The sequence below is a fragment of the Phyllostomus discolor genome, chromosome 1 (genome assembly GCF_004126475.2).
Source record: "Phyllostomus discolor isolate MPI-MPIP mPhyDis1 chromosome 1, mPhyDis1.pri.v3, whole genome shotgun sequence".
Classification (NCBI taxonomy): domain Eukaryota; kingdom Metazoa; phylum Chordata; class Mammalia; order Chiroptera; family Phyllostomidae; genus Phyllostomus; species Phyllostomus discolor.
The window spans coordinates 156,883,550-156,905,190 of record NC_040903.2 but is presented as its reverse complement, the minus strand read 5'-3'; the positions used below and the strand labels follow the sequence as shown (position 1 = coordinate 156,905,190).

The 21,641-nt window shown below is 45.9% G+C and overlaps 2 protein-coding genes and 1 long non-coding RNA gene across 28 annotated transcripts in view; 1 reads left to right on the top strand and 2 right to left on the bottom strand.

Annotated features, from left to right (window-relative positions):
* Position 1: 1 nt before the first annotated feature.
* Positions 2-5,269, bottom strand: LOC114492839 (creatine kinase U-type, mitochondrial). Its single transcript, XM_028507408.2, has 9 exons — positions 4,715-5,269; positions 3,921-4,119; positions 3,623-3,718; positions 3,036-3,257; positions 2,810-2,895; positions 2,567-2,690; positions 785-919; positions 457-582; positions 2-244 (listed from the first exon to the last, which is right to left on the bottom strand). Exons 1-9 carry the CDS (start codon positions 4,861-4,863, stop codon positions 128-130), a joined length of 1,254 nt encoding a protein of 417 aa, XP_028363209.1. The 5' UTR covers positions 4,864-5,269; the 3' UTR covers positions 2-127.
* Positions 5,270-7,139: 1,870 nt separating this feature from the next.
* On the bottom strand, positions 7,140-7,965 carry LOC118502022. The gene is made up of 2 exons (XR_004904700.1): positions 7,831-7,965; positions 7,140-7,564 (listed from the first exon to the last, which is right to left on the bottom strand). It is a non-coding gene; the product is annotated as an uncharacterized LOC118502022 (long non-coding RNA).
* A 146-nt stretch (positions 7,966-8,111) lies between these two features.
* The window catches only part of PPIP5K1 (diphosphoinositol pentakisphosphate kinase 1), a 39,925-nt gene continuing 26,395 nt past the window's right edge, over positions 8,112-21,641 (top strand). For 8 of the 26 annotated variants that reach the window (XM_036032480.1, XM_036032440.1, XM_036032460.1 and 5 more), the window contains exons 1-21: positions 11,556-11,902; positions 12,347-12,542; positions 12,988-13,078; positions 13,299-13,384; positions 13,718-13,872; positions 13,986-14,087; positions 14,765-14,926; positions 15,043-15,164; positions 15,816-15,917; positions 16,166-16,252; positions 16,378-16,453; positions 16,599-16,708; positions 16,794-16,876; positions 17,045-17,176; positions 17,348-17,469; positions 17,756-17,938; positions 19,984-20,125; positions 20,287-20,510; positions 20,835-20,962; positions 21,177-21,291; positions 21,483-21,590. In XM_036032480.1, coding sequence (XP_035888373.1) covers positions 11,756-11,902; positions 12,347-12,542; positions 12,988-13,078; positions 13,299-13,384; positions 13,718-13,872; positions 13,986-14,087; positions 14,765-14,926; positions 15,043-15,164; positions 15,816-15,917; positions 16,166-16,252; positions 16,378-16,453; positions 16,599-16,708; positions 16,794-16,876; positions 17,045-17,176; positions 17,348-17,469; positions 17,756-17,938; positions 19,984-20,125; positions 20,287-20,510; positions 20,835-20,962; positions 21,177-21,291; positions 21,483-21,590 — 2,673 coding nt within the window. In that variant the 5' untranslated portion in view covers positions 11,556-11,755. The other 18 variants (XM_028505429.2, XM_028505431.2, XM_028505427.2 and 15 more) reach the window with 12 other exon arrangements.

Sequence of the window (21,641 nt, the reverse complement as noted above, 5' to 3'; positions counted from 1 at the left end):
CTGGAGCATAGCAAGGTGTCTTTACTGGGACAGAGGAAGTGGGGGGCATCCAGGGCAAGTGGAATGGGCCACCATTAGAATGGGCAGAAGTCCCGGAGATCTTGAGTTATCTGTTGAGGATGGGAAGTTAATGCTTGTTGTGGATGAGAGGTGGAGGGATGCGGATATCCTGGCCTCTCTCCAGGCGCCGTTCACAGTCAATCAAATAGTTTACTCCATCGATGACCAGTTGCACCAGCTCCACCTAAAGAATGGTAATCCCTGATCTCTGCTTCCACAACCTGAGTTTCTTTCTTTAGCGCTGATTTGCCTGCTCTGAGAACTCATTTCCAATTTCCTCCCCACTCAACCTGAATTTTATTTCAGATTCTATTATACTCCTGACACTCATTTACTGTCGTATCTCCACCCCCACAGACTTACACCTCTCCCCACCCTAATCTCTAAAGCTCTCACCTCTGACTTGCCCAGTCGGTCCAAATTAGAGATGTCAAAGATGCTGCCTGTGGCAGCAGTGTCCACTCCTCCAGTACCACGCTTTTGGAGTCTTAGGTTCTCCAGGATCTTTGGGAAGCGGCTATCCTAGAGGGGAGATAGGGATTGGGAGCAGGGTCAATAGGGAAAGAGACTAGATCTACCTGAGAGGGCACCAAACCTGCTCAGAGCTCTTTCCCAGATCCTTTAGCCACAGTGTGTCTGGCTCCTTTCCAAAGTGCCCACTCCCTCATCCACACACAGCCACCTTCCTCACTCACACCCCTCTCTAACCCCTCAACTCCTTTACTTTGCTTAGTAGGGGCAGTTTGATGTGTACTCCTGCTCGAAGTCCAGTGCCCAGGTTAGATGGACAGGTCAAGATGTATCCCAAGCGCTCATTCCACATGAACTCCCAGCCACGCTCCTGGATCAGCCGTTCCACCTGAGTTCACAAAGGCTGTTAGTGAAAAGTCAGGAATATGTGGACCCTCCCTTAACTAGACCCACAGGAACTCTAAAAATATGTCTAGAACCAGAAGCTTGGGATGTGAAAGAATGGCATTGCTCAGTTTTGTTTGTTTGTTTTTTCTTTTTGGGGAGGCAGAAATGGTTTGTTATCATTCTGCATATCAACTGAGTCAATAATGATGAGATCCCAGAAAAACACCTTGTGTATAGAAGAAGAGAAACTTGAGGGAATGATGCATTAAGGATGGCCTAGTAGGGAAATGGAAGTGTTGAACTGAACTGAGAAAGGGTTGATTATTCAATGAGCTCTGCATGCATTGATTATTTTTATTAATAAGCCTAGAGCTTGGGAGGGTCCTTTCAGACGGGAATAGGCTTTGCAATAGGAAGAGATAAGAGAGTCTTCTGTTTTCTGGGGAAGGAGTACATACCAGAAAGCAGAGAAAAAGTGCAGAAGGGCCAGACTCAAAGGGGTGGGGAAGAATTGGAAGGGTGTTTTTGTTCATGTAAGTATCCTAATCATGAAGATGACTATTAGGGTTGAAGAAACAAGACATCTGCCAGAGTGATGGACATGAAGACCACTACCTCACATGAGTAAAGGCGACCCTGTTCATAGTTCAGGAAGAACCATGGCATAGGGGAATATGTTACATGCTGAACATGGGGAAGCCCTTCTATCTAGAATAATAACAGCAGCTAAACCTTACTGAACACTTAGTATGAGCCAGGTACTTTATATTCGTGATCTCATTTAACCCCCACAACAACCTATAATGTAGAAGTATTATTATCCCAATTTTATCGATGAGGAACCTGTGGCACATAACTTTAAAAGTACTTCTCTACCCACTTACAGTCAGAATATGCTATCTATTACTTGCCAAAAACAGTAGAAATTTCCCAGCTAGAATCTAAAGGAAAGAAGTGTGCTCTCTCTCTGTAAGTCCAAAATAGAACTGTATATATGAGAACATACAATAAGAATTTTGTGTATTGAAATTCCTAATCTAGAATTGACTATGGATACCCAATCTATACAGGATTGAGGATTCACTTCAACCCTTCAGGCAGATCCACATATTCTGGAGCTTCTTAAGCCATTTCATCCTCCACCTTCTCCCTACCTCCCCTCCCACCCACTCTCAGTTTAAAACTCAAGCATGATACTTTAGGAAAATTGATAGAATCCCAAGTTGAGGCCTAACTCAGCTCAGAACTGGGTGGTTACAATAGAATCAGGAACACACCAATCCCTCGCTCCATACACCAGCCAGGCTCAAATATTTTCTTTATCTGCACACCCACCATCCCACACCACACACCCTGGGCACTGACCTACCACCTATTATTCCTTCTTCGGACTATGTGGCAGCTACTTTATTTATTTCCTTAGACTCCTGACATTCTCTCTTCCTATTCTTAGGGTGCCCATATGTCCAAGTTTCCCCTGGACAGTCATGATTTATACCTATTGTCCTGGAGTGATTAATAGTGATCTTTTTCACTATCAAAAGTGTCCTGGGTTACTTGATAAAGTATATGGTCAATTTACATGTGCTAGCACTTGTTTTTTTCTTATGTCCCCCCGACCTAGTTCCCTTATATACTCTTCTCCAACCTCTTTGAGGCCTCGGCAGAATCTTTCAAACACTTTCTTCATGTTGCCACCCTTCTCCATGGAGATGACCCGTGTATGATCCTCCTCATTCACCCAGATCAAGAAGCTCTTCTCATTGTTGTGCCTGAGGGCAGAAGAGAGAGAAGGACAGGGATCAATAGGCAGGACAAGAATTGGAGGACATAGAGGGGAAAAGACACTTATGAGGACACAGGGACAAAAGAGGTAAGGTAAGCCTCATACCAGATCCCACGAGCATCTGGCCAGTCTCTAGCCATTCCTGCTGCAGTCAGCAATGGGGACACAGGCTTATCAAACAGGAAGTGGTCCTGGGGAGAGTAAAGGGACTTAGATTAAGAATTCTCTCCCTAGGACTCCCAAAGCCCTTCTGTCTCATCTGGCCCAGCTTCCCCTCTGACTCTTCTTTCCATCTGCTCTCCCTCCCAACGTCCCTCTCAAGGCCCCTCACATCAATAAGTTGCTGCTGCTCAGCCTCTGTCATCTCACTGAGCCGATAGTAACGACCAGCCAGGTCACCCTTCAGGCCACTCAGCGCATCCACCACAACACGTTCCACCTCTCTTCGCTCTGCCCGAGTACAAGCTGGAGGCAGACTGAGTCCTCGGATACTTCGGCCAGTTCTGACTCTTGAGGACAATACATACCTCTCATCAAAGTAGCCAGAACGGATCTGTGGAATAAGAGAAATTAATATAAGTCACAGAAACACAGTGTGTGGGAACAGAGGGTTGGAGGGAAGGAAAAAGCTTAAGTACTAGAGGAGTCTTCATTGCATACCTTAGAAGGAGAAGCCCATTGGAAAAGCACCCCAACTGAAGAAGGCAGCATGATTCCCTCCTGCAAACTGCCCACCTTGCAGTACGGTCATTCTCATCCACCCTCTCCTCTCCGTATCTGCTGCTTAAAATGCTTTCTCCACACCAAGACTAAAAGCTCAGTGGTATAATGACCATGAGTCAGGAAATAACTAAGGATTGGAGAAACAGAGTGTTGTACATAAGACAATGCAAATCAGAAGTGGAATATTTCACCCACCTTGCTGGCATCCAGGTCAGTGGTGTGTTTCATTGTCCGGGGGTCATATCCATTGTGTCGCTCTTGGATAACGGGGTCAAACAGCTCAGCAAATACCTGAGGGGGAATTAGAGGGAGAGGGTAGTTAAGGAGGGGGCATCCCCTCCCAGCATTTAAATGTGGATTGATTTCACTGGGTCAGAAAACATAAGTATAAATGGTACAGTTTCAAGGGTAAGTGAGGGGTTTTTAGGGGGAAGGAACTGGGATCACTGGGAAGATGAACTGGATCACCAGGGAAACTATGGGGGCCCCCTACCTCATAGGTCTCCTCATCTCCAGCTACCATGCCCACAGTCTTGATGAAGGGGTGGCCGGGGTTGTCCACGCCAGTCTGGATACACTGATCTAGCGTCCAACCAGTGGGTGTGGTCTTGTCGCAGAGCCGGGCATAGAGTGCTGGGGTCAGCTGACTGGCCATGCAGTTGTTGTGCTTTCGGAGGTCTGGGTACTCAGCACTAGGGAGGGGGTACCCAGTAACCATGGAGAGAGAGTACAAGTGGCCTAGACCCAGGGCAGTCAGCTAGGAGCTGTCCAGTTAGCTGTGTCTGGCTGTGCTCCTTGGGAGGAGGGGAGATTATAGGGAGGCTAACCTTGGTAATCTCATTAGGGAGTTTCATGATCTATTCTTTCCCAACAGTTCTTGCTTTCTCTGACTGGCCAGCTCAGTTCCCCCAGATCTGCTCAATTCTTTCATCCCATGAGCATAAGATTACGAATGGGGGAGGGGAAAGACTAAGGAGGCAAATTCAGGAAATGGGGGAGAACACGAAAAGATGAAGGAGATCAAAAAGGGTAGTTCTTGATCTCTCAATTTGGACAGAGTGGATGCAGCCAGAACTCATAGGACCAGAGCTGGTCTTGGGGGTAGGGACTGCAGGTTACAGTCCCCAGGAATGATTTAGCATCCACCCCTACCCCACTGAGATCTCCAGACTGTATAGCACCCCACTCCAGAGCCTTCGTGATTATAGCCCTTCTCTGTTGCCCGGGTCCTCCTCTCCATCCCCATCTTTGTTCTCATCCCCACTTCCCGGGCTCAGGCACTGATACCTTGGGGGATACAGCCTCCGTCGTTCACTGGCAGCTCGTACAGGTTCCGGGCGGAGCAGAAACCCAGCAGCTAGAGATCCAGCTCCGGCCAAAGCCAGGAGCCTGAGCCCGGGGCGGGCAGACAGCAGACGAGAGAAGGGACCAGCCATGGCTTGAGGATCCTCCTGCGGAATGCCGGCGCAGGAGCTGGCTCGGAGCAGGAACCGGGAAGGACTGAAGGCCGGAACTGGGTGCAAGGCTGGAGCCGAAATGGGGCCCAGAGTGAAGGCTGGAGAGGAGCCGGTACCAACCAGACTGCAGGAGAGGCGCAATGAGCTGGCGACTGGCAGGCTGGCGGGAGGCGAGAGGGAGGCCCCAGCCGCAGTCTCCAGGGGTGGGGCTCACTCAGACCCCGCCTTCCCGCCTGCCTCCCAGCTAGGTGTGCGGAGGCGGAGGTGGGCAGCATCTGCCAGGTAGATTGAGGGGGCCGGAGATTTGCACCCCTGGGATAAGGTTGTCCAGATTTCAGCACCAAAGAGAGGAACAGCACCCAAGGGGTCTGTCGGAACACCCTTCCCCCAAGCCTCTGGGTTTAGCTGGAAACCCGATTCGTCACTCTAGGGGTATGAAAGGATAACATTGCCCAACCTCTCTGTTTTCAGCCTGCCCCAACAACCTCTCCGTCCTCCCAGGAGAGGAGGCCGCAGGGAAACCGTGGAATAAACACAGATACCATATGAAGATACAGAGAAAGAGAGGCAGAAACTGGGAAAGACATCCGTTAATTCAAGGTCACCTTTTCCTTAGAACCAGGAAGAGGACTAAGGCTCCTCCCTTCACACCTGTGCTCTCCTTCCAAGGCTGAGAGGAATCAGGGAAAGCATGAACTCTTACCCCATCCATGCTGTGTTCCCCAACCCGGACCCTGACCCCTAATCTGAAACCCTGCTATATCCTGCTTACACTTCTTAAGATCCCCCACTTTTTTCCCTCCTCCACCCTCCTTTCCAACTCCTATTTCACTTTTGATCTTTTCCTTCTCTAAGCCGTTTCCGGGCTCAGACTGTTTGCTGCTCACAGGACTCCTGACTAGTCTCTGCAACCTTGCTTACCTGTTGAATGCACCAGCACGAGGGTGGGGGTGGGCAGGGAGTTGTCAGTTTCCTCTTTCTTCTCTCCCCTCTTTGAGCCTCTCAGTTCCTGGGCTGGACTGGAGTGTAAGATGAGGTGAAGGGTGTGGTGAGATGACTGGGTGTAGGAGTGGAACAGGCAGGCACAGGTCTCCAAGCACCACCCAGCATTGGCTCCCTAATGCTGTCTAATCCAGAGTGTAAGGTGTAGTGGTATCCAAGGGCATAATGTCCTCAGGAGATCTCCACCTTCTTTCTGGTCTCCTCTCCTCCTCTCCTTAGATTTAAGAGGGCTTTGTTCCTGCAGCTCCAAGTGTAACTTTGGTGTGACGACTTTTGTCCTGGCAGGAAGAAAAGTAAATGTTGGAGCTGAAACAGAGACGTGGGGCGTCAGTACAGAGGGTCGGTTTAAGTGGAGTAGGCATGGTGGCATTAGTTCCTTCCCTCAGCTATCTTGGTGTACCCACAAGACAGTAAGATTCTTGAAACTCTTAGAGGAGAGTAGTGAGACAGAGAAATTCCTTTCACATCGTCCTCTGGCCTCAATGATGAGACCCCATCCCTATATTCTCATTTCTTTCATTCCTCTCAGGCTTCCCTTGTGTTCCTTTCCCTGCTTTCTTCATTTATGAGTATCCTTAAAAGCCATCCACCTCACTGTTGGGTTCATCGCTTAACTCCTTCTCCTGGTAGGAGAGCAATTATTGAATTCTGCAGTTGATGTGTGGTCACTCTTGCAGAAACGCAAAATGTTACCTCTGTTGTGGGGGCTCATTATTTAGATTGAGGAGTGGCTATGAGTAAGCAAATATAATTACTTGGAATGGTGTATACTTACCCCGATAAAGGAGGAAGATAACCCTCTGGAACAGCAGCGTTACTTGATTGAGAGGGTGGCTACTAAGATTAAAGAGGAAGGAAGCAAGAAGAGAGAATTACAGAAGGAAAAATAAGACTTGCCTAGAAGAGTAAAGAAATCACTCAAGTTTGGAAAGTACCTGCCCAAATTTGAGTAATAGCTTTACCGAGAAAAGATATGTATTGTGTACTTTTCTTATTTCTTGTGAGGCTCTAGCAGACCGTAATGTATTAATACTCATTTAAAAATTTTTCCTACAGCATATGGTAAGTAATCTACATATGGTATTTATTTAATAATAAGTGTTACCAATAATATTTCATATTCATAAAGCATTATACAATTGCAAGGAACTCTGGTATGTATTATTGAATTGAATTGAATTGAATTGTTCCAATGGCTGGCTAGAGACTGAGTCTACATTTTCAGGAGGATGAGAAAACAAGTTAACTACTTAGAAAATGCTTTAATAACTTGTTTGAAGGGTTGGAGTGGTACAAGGGATATGAACCTGAGTGTGAACTAAGGAGGCATCTATTTCTCTTAGAGTCAGTCCATAGAATCATGTCTATCCCATTTGGGAAGCCTTGGGGTCAGTATCATTATACTCAATAGGCAACTAACTGAAAAAGTGGTAAGATCCCAAAGGGTTCAGAGAAGAACTAAGGGACTTGGAATTTTTTTGGTCAGGGAAATCTAAGTGAAGCTGCAAAGAGAATAACAATACAAACACATATAAAAATGCTTTCACACAATCAATACATTTTGAGTTAGGTTTTTAATTCCATTCTTTTACAGATGAGAAAATGGAAGCTGAGGAAAGTTCAGTGACTTGTCCAAGACTGCACAGCTATTAAAGGCAAGGTGAGGAGTCAATCAAATCTAGAGGGAAGAGAGCAAGCAAAATGAGGAGATAGGAATCAACGTGTTCAGTTTTCCATGTCCATCCATTTACCTGACTCCTCCATAATTAAGTCTCCCTGTCCCGTCCCTTAACTTTCTGATCTGTTTCTCTCTTTGTCTCTGTTTTTGTCTCCAGTCTCCCCTTCACTTGTGTACATCTGTTAACATTTCCAACTTATATTTATTGCATCTCTTAGGTAGGTATGCCATACCCTGTTTTTTTTTCCCCAAAACAAACAAACAACCTAGTTTTGTCAAGGAAGTGCAGGGGCACAAGTGCAGGGTCTGTTCCTCTGCATCTGGCTTTTTGCTCTTTCACCTCCTCGCACCCCACCTTCTCAGTCTGCAAGGTGTCTAGACCACGCATCTGGAGTGCGACCACGCATCTGGAGTGCGGCCACGCAGTTAGAAATCACAGAGAGCATCAGGTTGCACTTCCTCCACAGAGCCACTAGGGGCCACTCTCCTCCGCGCAGAAGCGCCGGCCAACGCAGCCTGACTGTGTTGCCGGTGCGCGCCCTCCGCTGATTGGTGGCATTGCAGAGAAGTCGCTCTTCCATTGGGCTGCTGTCAGGTGTCGCTGCCGGCACGTTCGGCTGCGCGAGAGCAAGGAGGCGGGTGAGTGAGGGCCGGGGCGGTGGGGGAGTGGCTGGGGGCTGGGGGCGGTATCTGAGGGGGTGGGCTGGGGAGAGTGGGCTTGGTTGGTGCTGAGGACTTGGGTTAGTAGCGGATGGGGGCAGCTGCGGGTAGGGGCACTGCGGGCAGGCCTCAATGTCACCGTAGGGAGAGTGAGCGGGTTAGGCGGGGGCGGGCAAAGGCTAGCGGAGTCCGGACCGAAGGGCGGCATCCGTGCTCGGCAGCTGTGCTAGGAGAGGACAGAGGAGGGTCGGCGAGAGGAGGCGCGCGCGAGGGTCTGCGTGAGCAGAGGAGCTGGCGTGGGAGGAGGTCCGGCTGCGGAATCTGTGAGGAGTGGGAGTGGAGTCAGGCTGGAGGGTCAGTTTGAGGGGAGGGTCGTTGCAGAGAGAGGAGAACGGGAGTCTGTGGAGGGGCAGTGTGAGGCAAGAGTGAATCTCCGGCAGTCCTTGGGGGGGATCACTGAGGGTTCCATATAAATGTATTACCGAGTGTGGTGACTCATCCGAGAATTTGAAGGACTGTTTAATGCTAGGGAACCAGTGAGTGAGAGGATAGTTCGATTATTAACTGGATGAGTTGATTAGTGATGGGAGTGGTTAGGGGAGTCAGTGAAGAGTCATTTTAGCAAGTTGGGGAAAGAAGGCAGTATGAGTTGATACTGAGGACAAGGGCATCAGCACAGTTCATCAGTGTCAGAATAAGGGTATGTATGAAGGATTAAAAATATTGCATTAAGAAGGGACTAAGGGAAGGAAACAGTGTTGGTGACCTGAGGAGTTTTACAGTGTTGGAAGTACTCGTGCCTGAACTCAATTTTAGTGGAGCCCTCCATCAGGTGGATGGTGATTAAGGAAATTAGAAGACAAGTGCAAGCAGCCCTAAATTCTAAGGGATAAAGAAGTTACCCCTTCTCCAGATCTGACTTAGCATATATGTTCCTGAGAAGATTGCCCACCTGCCCCTCCCTCTCTCCTTCCCTACCTATCTCCTCCCTCCCTCCCTGTCTTCCCTCCACAGTAAGACTGCCCTTTAACCTAATGTAGAGTATGAAGTTTTCCTTTGCAACAAAGTATTGGGTGAGAGGGAATGAGAGAAGAGCACAGAAAACAGGGGAATGGCTGGCTCTTGGAACACCACATTAAGTCCAACCTTCTCCCCGAGGTACATCTAAATAAATCCTGGCTTATTTCATAGCTATTTCTGTCAGGCTTCTATTTTTGCTTTGTTAACTATGAATTTAGACCTCTCATCTCTCTTGTGAACAGACTCTCCTTTCCCTTTCTGTTACTATCCCCTGTTACACAGTTGTAACAGGATTTCAAGAACATGACTGTACATTCTGTAGAGAACCAGGAAGGACTGAGTGGAAAAAAGGGTGAAAGGTTAGGAATCTTAAACATGAGGAAAAAGCTCCTGCTTCAGAGAAAGGATAAAGATTGCAACAAAATTATGCATGCTTAAACTATACAGGGACTTTAGGAATGCCACAAGTCATGGAAATTGGGTCAGGTCACTGAAAAAGAGCAGTGTATTAATCAGAAGGAGACACACACACACACACACACACACACACACACATATCCTGCAGTAGACAACTGGAAATGTTATGTCTAAGGAGAATATTGTGCACCCAGGGTGGCTGAGTAAGGGAGACGACAAGCAGATGGTGAAGACTGGAAAGGTCGAGGTTTATATAAAGGTTAATTGTACCTTTCTAATCAAAGCGGCAACTCCCGCTTGTAATGGAAGGGTTTAAATAAAAATACAGAAAGTAATTATTATTGAAGGCTATTTTAAAATTCTATAAGACTAAATTAACCCCTAAATTAAGACTAACTTAAGGAGTTTGTGGCTTTCCTTAAGAGTCATCAGTCAGTATTTCTGAGAACTTTTGGAGAATGTGGAAAGTTACTGATGTGTGACTCAATTTTATTTTTGGAAAAAAAGTAACATACTCATATCCCCACAACTTAGTATTAATAAATGTTAACCTTTTGTATAATTTGCTTTATATTTTTAAGGGTGAAATAAACATTAAAAGATAGGGTTGGGAAGTTCCATTTGAATTCTTCTCAGTTCCATTCTTCCCTCTCCTCGGAGGTGACCACCATCATGAATTTGATGTTTGTCTTTCCAGTCCTTTTTTATACTTCTACTAATTATAAAGTCAGTCATAAACTTATGTAATATTTTTATTTATTCAAATGGAACTATGCTATACATATTTCTATAGTTTGCTTTTGGAAGCTGTCTGTGACATTTGATTCATTTTTTAAAATTGCTGTTAGTCTATCTTTTGTATGTACTACATTATATTTATCCATTCTTTTGCTTGTGGCATCTAAGTTGTTTTTAGTTTTTCCCATTACTAACAGTGAGGTTATGAATATCCTTGCACATACCTTATGTGGGAGAGTTTCTCTATAGCAGGGTTTCTCAGCCTTGGTAGTACTAATATTTTGGACTGGATACTTTGTTGTGGGGGAATACCATATGCATTTAGAATATTTAGCAGCATCCCTGGTGTTTACTGACCAGATGCCAATAGCACCTCCCCAGATGTGACAACAAAAATGTCTCCTGCAAATGTCCCCTGCACAGCATATTCACAATTGGTTAAGCACCACTGCTGTAGCTATATGCATGCAGAAGTAAAACTGCCAGGTTGTTCTGATTCTAGGCAGGATTTTTTTTTCCACTGTAGCTTCTGGTGTGAGGGACCTTGGCCTACACCAGATTTGTGTCTTTAGTACCAGAAGATGGTAGACAGAAGATTGAAATTTCAGTCTGAGAATGGGTTGGAGGCTATTATATTGGGTGCCTGTATCCTCAGCCTCACAACCAGTATCAGACCTTTTTCCTGGAACAGGTCTTTTGAACTTGGGCATCTGTCTTTTAAGGTGGAGCAGATGAAGGAGAGACAGGGGGAACAGAGAATTCTAATGTTCTGATAATATGTAGAACATACAGTGCTTTTAATAAATTTTTTTTTTAGTTAATCCACTGGTAGGACTGAAAATGGGGGTTAAGGGCAAGGGCAGCTGATGTTTCTCATCCCTCTGCCGTTGGATTAAATCACTGAGTTCAACACTACTGTGGGGAAGTGGAGAGGGCTAGGAACACTTTTGGAATGAATTTAGAGTTTGAATGTCACTTTAACCTTTTCTCATAGGAATCAACAGTGGCCTTCCATGAAGAACTGCCTTTCCCATTTGCTACTGGAGTTAATGGTTGTTTTCTGCTGGCAGAATCAGGGACATGCCAGCAGTGTAAGGGTTAATCTACTGATCCTCTTATCAGTCTCACAGTTGGAGGTGGGATGAGCAGGGACAAAAAGGGAGACTCTAACCCCTGTGCCTCCTTTTCTGTTGATCCTTCTTACCACAGCTTTGTTTGTTCCCCTAGTTCCCTTATAGTTCCCTCTTATTTCCTCATTCCCCACCCCCCACCCACACCTACTGTTGTGGGGCTTGGATTCTGAGCTAATGGGAAACCCTCCACAGCAGAGCGGGATGAGTGGGTGCTCCGGCGGGGATGTGGTCACTGCCGACCAGTGAGAGTGAGAGTGCCACCGCCCACTTCTTCCTTGGAGCTGGAGATGAGGGCCTGGGCACCCTTCGAATAGGCATGAGGACAGAAGAGAGCGACAGCGAGCTCCTTGAGGATGAGGAGGATGAAGTGGTAAGATTAGAGAAAATGATGTAACTTGGTATTGGGACCCCTGTTATAGAGAACTGAGATTCCATTTGGATGGAAGCACCTTGCTATTCTTTGCAAATGCATAGACTCCCTCTCATAAATAAGCTCCATCCTGATTAAGGGGAGGGGGAGTGGAGACTGGTTGGATTTCCCTCCCTTTGAAGCCCCTACCACGTTGTCTCATGGTTATTGGTTCTCTGGCTCTTTTGCCTGAGCACACATTTCCTACTATGGAAATACTCCTATCTGTAAACAGTAGGAATCCCTACAGGCACCAATCTAGACCTAAGTTAGGAGGCAACCTTTACCCTGGCAAGAAACTCTGTGCCCTAAAGAGATGAGACAGCGTTCCTGATAGGTCTGTTCCTGATAGGGATGGTCCAGGTGGGAAGTCCCTGAGTTCCTGACAGCACCTCCTCTGTGTAGCCTCCTGAACCTCAGATCATTGTTGGCATCTGTGCCATGACCAAGAAATCCAAGTCCAAGCCAATGACCCAAATCCTAGAGCGCCTCTGCAGATTTGACTACCTGACTGTTATTATCCTGGGAGAAGATGTGATCCTCAATGAACCTGTGGAAAACTGGCCATCCTGCCACTGCCTCATTTCTTTCCACTCTAAAGGTTAGGGTCTGTGAAGGAAAATGGGAAGGAATGGGGAAGGTGTGGGGAATCCTAGACTCGGAAGTGAGGTTCTTACTGTCAAATAGTGAAGAGGGCTTCAGTTCTTCCTGACACACTAGAGAGCAGTGCAAAGCGGTTTGCTTTCCCTACATCTTGGTGGAGTTGCTGTGGGTAACGTAAAGCCCATATTGAACCTCAGGACAGCTCTAAGAGTCTTAGGGTCTCTGACAGAATTGAGTTCCTGGGGGGATCCTAAAAATAATTTCTTTTTTACTTTTTCCTGATGGACATTCTAGACTTGGGAAGTTGGGCAGAAGGATGAGGGATGGGATGGTAGAGGAGTTCAATGGCTACTAATAGCTTTAATTAATGTCTATTTCTCTTGCTGTTTTCTCATTCTCTTTCACTTTCTTTCTTGGCTCTCTATTTTTTTTCTCCATCCCAGGCTTCCCTCTGGACAAAGCTGTTGCTTATTCCAGGCTTCGAAACCCCTTTCTTATCAATGACCTGGCTATGCAGTATTACATTCAGGATAGGTATGGCTTCCTGTTGACTGGTGGGATGGGTGGCCCTGAGAGTATGCCTGTTTAGAGAACCCATTCTGGGAGGTGCAGGGTTAAACATGCTTAATTTTTTACCATATTCTCTTGAGTTCTGCACCCCAGTATCTCCCACTTCTTAAGCAAATGAAATCCCCAGCCCTTCCACATAGTCACCATCCCTACCTCTCCCAGCTAATTTATTCCGGGGTGACAGGAGGGAGGTGTACCGGATCCTGCAGGAGGAGGGCATTGATCTGCCTCGGTATGCTGTGCTCAACCGTGACCCTGCCCGGCCTGAGGGTGAGTACCTGGTCTTGTTCAGTGCTGCCCAGCCTTGCTTTCTATGACTTAACCCAGCACTTTATCCTCTAGAAATCTCATATGTGCCACCTATCCAAACGAGGCTTTGGCTATTAGATTATGGGTAGAGTTAGAGCCATGGGTCTTTGGACTCAGCTGTGGGCCTTTTATATGGGTGGTCTTATGTCTATATACCATATAGATATTACCATATTTATTACTAAGACATGGTCATGGAAGTTTGAGGGTCATGGAGATTAAAACTTGGAGAAAAAGGAGTTGGAAGTATTCTATAATCCTAGGTCCTCGGAATGACCACATACCTACTTTCAGAGTGCAACCTGATAGAAGGTGAAGACCACGTAGAGGTAAACGGAGCTGTCTTTCCCAAGCCTTTTGTGGAGAAGCCAGTGAGTGCAGAGGACCACAATGTTTACATCTACTACCCCAGCTCAGCTGGAGGAGGAAGCCAGCGCCTCTTTCGTAAGGTGTGGGGGAGTCAGAGTCATAAACCGACAAGAATGAGGTTGTGGGGAGGGAAGCTGGAAGATTTGGGGACAAACCAAAGGCAAAATTGTTTTTTTCTTTTTTCCTTTCAAAGATTGGGAGCCGAAGCAGCGTTTACTCTCCTGAGAGCAGCGTCCGAAAGACAGGGTCATACATATATGAGGAGTTTATGCCAACAGATGGCACAGATGTCAAGGTTATGGTGGATGTGGGGATTTAAGAGGTTATAAATGTCTGAGTGGGCTGGGGTGCTTGGGGAGCAAGTAGAAGCGTGTGGAGGGGGGTCATAGGAAATAAAGTGTGAATGTGAGTGGCTTTCATATTCAGGTGAAGATAACAAGTGAGGAAAGTAAATATTTACATTGTCACTATCAGATCAAGGGCAAGGGTAACATGGAAGATGGTATAATGTTGGTAAGTTATTTCTTAATAAGGACTAGACCAGGGCTGTCAGACTCATTTTCACTGGGGGCCACATCAGCCTCATGGTTGCCTTCGAAGGGCCAAATGTAATTTCAACTCCTTAGCAGTTAAGGAGTAGTTACATTTCTACAGTCCTAAAATTATTTTGGCCCTCTGAAGGCAACCGGGAGGCTGATACGGCCCCCAGTGAAAATGAGTTTGACACCCCTAGACTAGACAATAATGCTAGAATCCCTAGGAGAAACCTTCATAATGATACTTCAGTAGGGCTCAGTAAGAAAAATGTTAGTCTCCTTGTTCTTTATCCTCAGGGTGTTTTTTGTTTTGTTTTGTTTTGTTTTGGGTTGTTTTTTTTTTATTCTCACACTAGTCTACAGAGCTAGTACTCATATTGTCTTCTCATATGCAGGGTGAGCTGTGGGCATACTCAGTGATGCTATGTACCTGCAGGTATATACAGTGGGGCCGGATTATGCCCATGCTGAAGCTAGAAAATCTCCAGCTTTGGATGGGAAGGTTGAACGAGACAGTGAAGGGAAAGAGATTCGATATCCAGTCATGCTGACAGCCATGGAAAAGCTGGTGGCCAGGAAAGTCTGCGTAGCTTTTAAGGTAGAGGAAGTCCCATGGGGGTGAGGGGTGCTATGTAATGAGGGAGACAGATAGGAGGAGGAGTCTGGGAAGGAAGAATGGCTCTCTTGTCCTCATCTTGCCTCTTTGCCCTGTAGCAAACAGTTTGTGGTTTTGACCTTCTTCGTGCCAATGGTCATTCCTTTGTGTGTGATGTCAATGGCTTCAGTTTTGTCAAGAATTCGATGAAATACTACGATGACTGTGCCAAGATTCTAGGGTAAGGGACACAGTGGTTTGGGCTGAGGAGAATGGGCTCAGAGAAGAGAGAAAGCTTTTACTTTATTTTTTAATTTAATCTTTGTCATGTTTTTTAATCTAAATATTGTAAAAATGATTTAGAAGTGAAAAAGGAAAATAGAGAAAGGGCTCTTCAGCCCTCTTGCCTTCCCAACACTGCACTACCCAGAGATAATTACTGTTAAAAGTCTTAGATGTAATAGTATGCCTTTTTCTGCCATGTATAAACAAACTATTTTATTAAATGTGATCATACGGTAATACTGTTTTACAACTTTAAAAATTATCATGTAATACTTAAAACATCAAAAATGTATAAGAAGTGATGAATATGGTGTGTATCCATGTATTCACCATTGATTTTATGAAATTAAATATCAAGAATATAGTTGAAGCCCCTCCATACCCCTTTCTAATTACGTTTCCTTTCTTCCCACACAGAGGTATTTGGTGTTTGTCAATCTCATACATTTATTAATATTTTTACTACAAATCTGGGGGTGTATTTTGCATGTTTTTAGACTCTATATTAGTGGATTCTTCTACAATGTGCTAGTTTTGTTGAGCTTCTTTTATACATGTAGTTCTGGTTCATGCATTTCACACAGCTTCTTCATGTTTCTCCTTCTAGGAACACCATAATGCGGGAACTTGCCCCACAGTTCCAGATCCCATGGTCCATCCCCACAGAGGCCGAGGACATTCCCATTGTCCCTACCACATCTGGCACTATGTAAGCAAAAGTAAAAAATCTGGAATAATCTACTTGAGGCACCTAAGTCACACCAGTGGTTTCTTTCTGACCCTGTGCATTCTGACTAGTGGAGCCTGGGTCTCTTCTAGGCAGTTTTATTAAACTTACCTATATTCCTAATCTCAGATAGTTTTCCTCTGTTCTTTGATATATCAAATAGGATGAAACAATGGGAGGTGGTGAGGGGTGGGTTGGGGGAGAAGCTCTAAAAACATTCCCTATCTTAGGATGGAACTTCGTTGTGTCATTGCGATTATTCGTCATGGTGATCGTACCCCCAAGCAGAAAATGAAGATGGAAGTGACACACCCAAGGTAGGAAGAGTGCCCTAATTTAGACAAATCAGTTTTTGTGAGGGAAATGGGTGCAGGGGAGGGAGGCAGATCCCAGAGGCTTTGACTGTCTCATGCCACACTGAAGCTTCTCCTTGTTTCTTCAGGTTTTTTAGTTTATTTGAAAAACATGGTGGCTACAAGACAGGGAAATTAAAACTAAAGAGGCCCGAGCAGCTACAGGTAAAATGGTGAATCTGGCTTGGAAGAACAGTGCAATGAGAAAGGTAGAGGGTATGGGATTGGGGGCCTCCACGAGAGACCAGGATGAAAGGGTCACTTGGCCAGGACTTGGCCTTCTGCATGGATGTCCTATTATTTCCTCCAGGAGGTGCTGGACATCACAAGGCTGCTATTGGCTGAACTGGAGAAAGAACCAAGTGGTGAGATCGAAGAGAAGACTGGGAAACTAGAGCAGCTGAAGTCTGTGCTGGAAATGTGAGAAAGGGGTTAGGAAGAGGGAGCCAGTAACAGGGAGAATTGGGGGCTGGGGTAGAAAGTAAACTATGAATTTATTCTGCAGGTATGGTCATTTCTCAGGCATCAACCGGAAGGTGCAGTTGACTTACTACCCTCATGGAGTAAAAGCTTCTAATGAGGGGCAAGGTAAGATATAGTACTCCTTTCCCATTATCATTCAGCTCTCTTATTCTTGAACCCTTAGATGACCTCTACCCCAGATTACCTTTTTGGGCTCCTCAAAAGACCTAATATTTAGATGTTCCCAGGGTTTTCCTTAAGTCTAAACCTATTCACTGCCTTTTATTCTTGCAGACCCACAGCAGGAGGCTCTGGCCCCATCTCTTCTGCTGGTACTGAAATGGGGTGGAGAACTGACTCCTGATGGCCGTGTTCAGGCTGAGGAGCTGGGGCGAGCTTTTCGCTGCATGTACCCTGGAGGACAGGGTCAGTGTTTTGGCGGCATAAACACCTAGTGGGACTGGGATAAAATGATTAGAGGATAAGTTGTGGAAATGAAGGGACTGAGGCAATGGTGAAGTTAAAAGGGGAATGAGCATTCTTTCTTCCATGTGGGTATTTATGGCATGCATTCCTGGTCCTCCCTTTTGCCCCCAGGTGACTATGCTGGCTTCCCTGGCTGTGGGCTGCTTCGTCTTCATAGCACTTTCCGCCATGATCTCAAGATCTATGCCTCTGACGAGGGCCGTGTCCAGATGACTGCCGCTGCCTTTGCTAAGGTGTGCACAGCAGTTCTCCCACAGCCCCAGTGTCCTTTATGAAGGGAAGCAGAGAGTTTAGAGAACTAGTTGGGAAATTTTAGGGTGTTTGTGGCCGACTCAGAGAAGTTTCTTCTGGTGTCTGACCCCATTCTGTAATACTGAGAATGAGCTGAGAAAAATTAGTGAGGGAGGCTCCTTGACCTGTACCTGGGGTTTCCTAGCCAGCTCTCATTTGACCATTTAAGCCTTGGAGGACTATGCTAGACTGGAAGGAAAATGAATAGACTTTGTGCTTCCCCTCCAGGGCCTCCTGGCTCTAGAAGGGGAGCTGACACCCATTTTGGTACAAATGGTGAAGAGTGCCAACATGAATGGGCTCCTGGACAGTGATGGCGATTCCTTGAGCAGCTGTCAGCACCGGGTGAAGGCTCAACTTCACCACATTTTGCAGCGGGATGCACCCTTTGGCCCTGAGGACTATGAACAGGTCAGACTCTCCCTATCTTGCTGTCCAATATAACCCTGATTCAAAATTTCTAGAATTCTAAATAATAGTGATCAATAATGGTATTTATCATGTGCCAGGCACTATTTTACATGCTTTCCATATATTATCTCATTTAATTCTTACTTTTTGAGATAAACATGGAGCTATAATCTCTTATCCACAATTTCAGAAATCAAAAGGGTTTTTATAGGGTTGGCACCAAGATTCATTTCGCAGCAAAACCTGACATGATAAATATTTCTAATCCCTATTAAGATGTTTAGTATAAACAATGTGATACATTTTGCTGCATAAATATAAATCCATGTGTTTGGTCGTCCATGTGTTTGATGATGCCCTAAGGCCTTGCTGGAGGTATTGTGTAACATATAGCATATGCGCTGTATTAACTTCCTAGAGTCTGAAAAATTCTCAATTCCAAACACAGCTGGTCCTGAGGATTTTGAATGAAAGAATGTTTTAATTATTTATTGTAGCATAAAAAAACTATCCCAAAACTCAGTAACTTAAAAGAACCAATATTTTATTGTTTTACTCACAGTTCTAGGCTCAGCTGGTCTTGCTTGAGGTCTTTCCTAAAATTGCCCAGATGCTATCCAGATGTTGGAGCTGGAACCATCTGCAGGCTCAACTAGGAGGCTGGGATGGCTGGGATGGCTGGGCTCTCTCTTTTCATGCTTTCCCATTAGGCTCAGCGCCTCTCCTCTCCACACGTTTTCTCCAAATGGTTTCTCTGGCATGGTAGCCAGACTTCTGAAAATGAACTTCACCAAAGGAGAAGTTTCCAAGCTTTTTAAAAGTGTAGGCCAAGAAGTAGCCCAACATAACTTTGTTACTTTTTACTGGTCAAGCAGTCACAGGGCCAGCCTAGAATCAAAGGAAAGGGAAGGTGACACAAAATTAATGGCCATCTTTGATTCACCATAAGAACTGTGGACCTGCACTACTTTTCCCCCACTTTACAGATGAGGAAACCTAGGCTCAGAAGAATTGAAGCAACCTTTACAAGGTCACCCAGTTAGTATGAACCCACGGAGTCTAACCCAAGAGCCCAGGCTGTTGGCCACTGCAGTATACTGCCTCACAGTTTAATCACAGTGGATGGTGTTATGTAATGTCTTCCTTCTTCGTGTGTGTCCAGGCCACTGTTGACTGGGGATCATGTGCCAGACTATGATTTTCCACCATTCTGCCACTGAGTTCCTCATTTCTGATTGATTCTTTTAAAAAATTATTTATTTCTTTAAATTGTAGTACCACTTTAACCACTTTTAAGTGTACAGTTCAGTGGCATTAAGTACATTCACACTGCTGTGTAACCTTTTCTAATAGAGTCTTAAATGAGCTAAGTAGCTGAGCACATTGCCTAGAGAATGGCTTTTTCTGTGTTTCTCTGAACAGGACTTGACAAGGGCAGGACCTTGTTTCCTTATTTTCCAATCCACTGCTTAATGTCGAATCCAGAAAAACTAAGCCACCTTCCCTTTCACCCTTGCTCCCTTTTGCTAGCAAGAATGGGACTCATAAGGACCTAGGTAGAGAATGTCTGTGTTCCATCCACAATCCTCTTCCCATCTCTCCATTCTGTGTTGAGTTGGTACCTAGTTCTGAGGCAGCATCTGTACTGTAGGTTCAAGCTATCATCTTGTTTAGAGGAATACAATAATCTCTTTATTACCCACTCATGAAAATATTCTGTGAATATTTTGAGGGGTTTGTGTTTCATCTTTATTTCCCCAGCATTTTCCATGTGTTTTTTTAGAACACCCCAGAAAAGAATTTAAGTCTATTTTATTTCCTGTGGACTCCAAGATGTTTGCCATCGACCCGTCTCAGATGACTGTGTGCTAGAGCAGTTCTCTCATCAGAAGGCCCCAGAGCAGCTGGTGTGCCCAGTGGTGTAAGACTGCTCCTTAGAGGCAACAAACAGATCTTATTTGCAAGCAGTTCCTGTAATAAGTTCACAGGAATCTGGGCAATTGGCATTGAGCCTATCTTGCTTTTCATCTCTCTATACTCGACAGCTGGCTCCCACTGGAAGCACTGCCCTTCTCAACTCTATGGCTATCATTCAGAATCCTGTGAAGGTCTGTGATGAGGTGTTTGCCCTGATTGAAAACCTCACTCGCCAGATCCAGGAACGGATGCAGGACCCCAAGTCTGTAGGTGGGTTCTCTTCCAGGTTTCAGGTAAGGATGGGTTTCTCAGACACTCCTGTGTCCTCTCCTAAGTGACAAGGCATCCTCATCTCTCTGGTTCTACTTCAGGTTTGTTAGGGTCTTTTGTTAGAGGTAAAATCTTGGCTTCTCTGTCTGTCTTCCTTCCAGACCTGCAGCTCTACCACAGTGAGACACTAGAGCTAATGCTTCAGCGTTGGAGCAAGCTGGAGCGTGACTTTCGGCAGAAGAGTGGGCGCTATGATATCAGTAAGATTCCTGACATCTATGATTGTGTCAAGTATGATGTACAGCATAATGCGAGTTTGGGACTTCAAGGCACAGCAGAGTTGCTACGTCTCTCTAAGGCATTGGCTGATGTGGTCATTCCTCAGGTATGTCTCATATAAGGGGCCTAGTTTAGGGATTGGGGCATTGGGTAAGGAAGGAGAGAAAAGGCCAAAAGGAGGGGCAGTATGGGAGCCAGGACAAGGAAACTTACAGAAGGAATTAGATGAGTTGCTACAATTCTCAGGATCTACTCTGGCTCTGAGTAAGTACAAGAGACTGAGGAGAAACCTGGAGAGGGGGAGTGGGGTGGGTATGAAAGAAGTCCTAGACCAGAGGTGAAGACAGGCACGATCTCAGGCCTGAGAGTATGAGGCAAGAGGAAAACAGGATTCATCGAGTACTTATTATTCTTGGCCTGTGGCCCCTAGGAGTACGGGATCAGTCGGGAGGAGAAACTGGAAATTGCCGTGGGCTTCTGTCTTCCACTGTTGCGGAAGATACTGCTTGACCTTCAGAGAACCCACGAGGATGAGTCTGTCAACAAGCTGCATCCCCTGTGAGGGAGGGCTGGGAGGGGTGCTGGATGGAGGGAGGGGCATGTCAGGGGAACCCTTGGGGGAATCCAGACTGGGACAGCTTGGGGAACCAAGAAGAGAAGGAGGGGATCCTGGGATGGAAAGGAGAGAAGTGTTTGAGGTGGGAAGAGGCAGTGTGTGGAGGGGTGGGAAGAGGATTATCTGATGTTGTGAGTGACTTAGCTGTTACCTCAGGTACTCCCGAGGAGTGCTTTCCCCAGGCCGCCACGTTCGAACACGGCTCTATTTTACCAGCGAAAGTCACGTCCACTCCCTACTCAGTGTCTTCCGTTATGGGGGTCTTCTTGATGTAAGTAAGGATCTTCCTTCTTCCCTCAGCCTATGAACATCTTTTCTCAGCATTCTTTTACTCTCTTCCTCATGTCTTATTATTTATTTATTTATTTTTTTTACCGCAAGCTTTCTCTGTTCCCCTTGTTTCCCTGCCCATTCCCTGACTGTCTTGGTAAGCATCGACTTACCTTTTCTTGTGTTCGGTAGGAGACCCAGGATGCGCAATGGCAGCGAGCTTTGGCTTACCTTGGTGCCATCTCAGAGCTCAACTACATGACCCAGATTGTCATCATGCTCTATGAGGACAATACACGGGTGAGGAGCTAACAGGGTGGGATGAGGAGAGGTCCTTTCTTTCTCCTCCAT

What these genes read in the sequence shown, in the direction of transcription:
- LOC114492839 (XM_028507408.2), bottom strand. Translation starts at nt 4,863, where the DNA reads ATGGCTGGTCCCTTCTCTCGTCTGCTGTCTGCCCGCCCCGGGCTCAGG. An exon ending in CGGAGGCTGTATCCCCCAAG is followed by an intron (nt 4,120 to 4,714) that starts GTATCAGTGCCT and finishes CCCCCTCCCTAG; the next exon opens with TGCTGAGTACCCAGACCTCC. An exon ending in AGCAGCAGCAACTTATTGAT is followed by an intron (nt 2,896 to 3,035) that starts GTGAGGGGCCTT and finishes TACTCTCCCCAG; the next exon opens with GACCACTTCCTGTTTGATAA.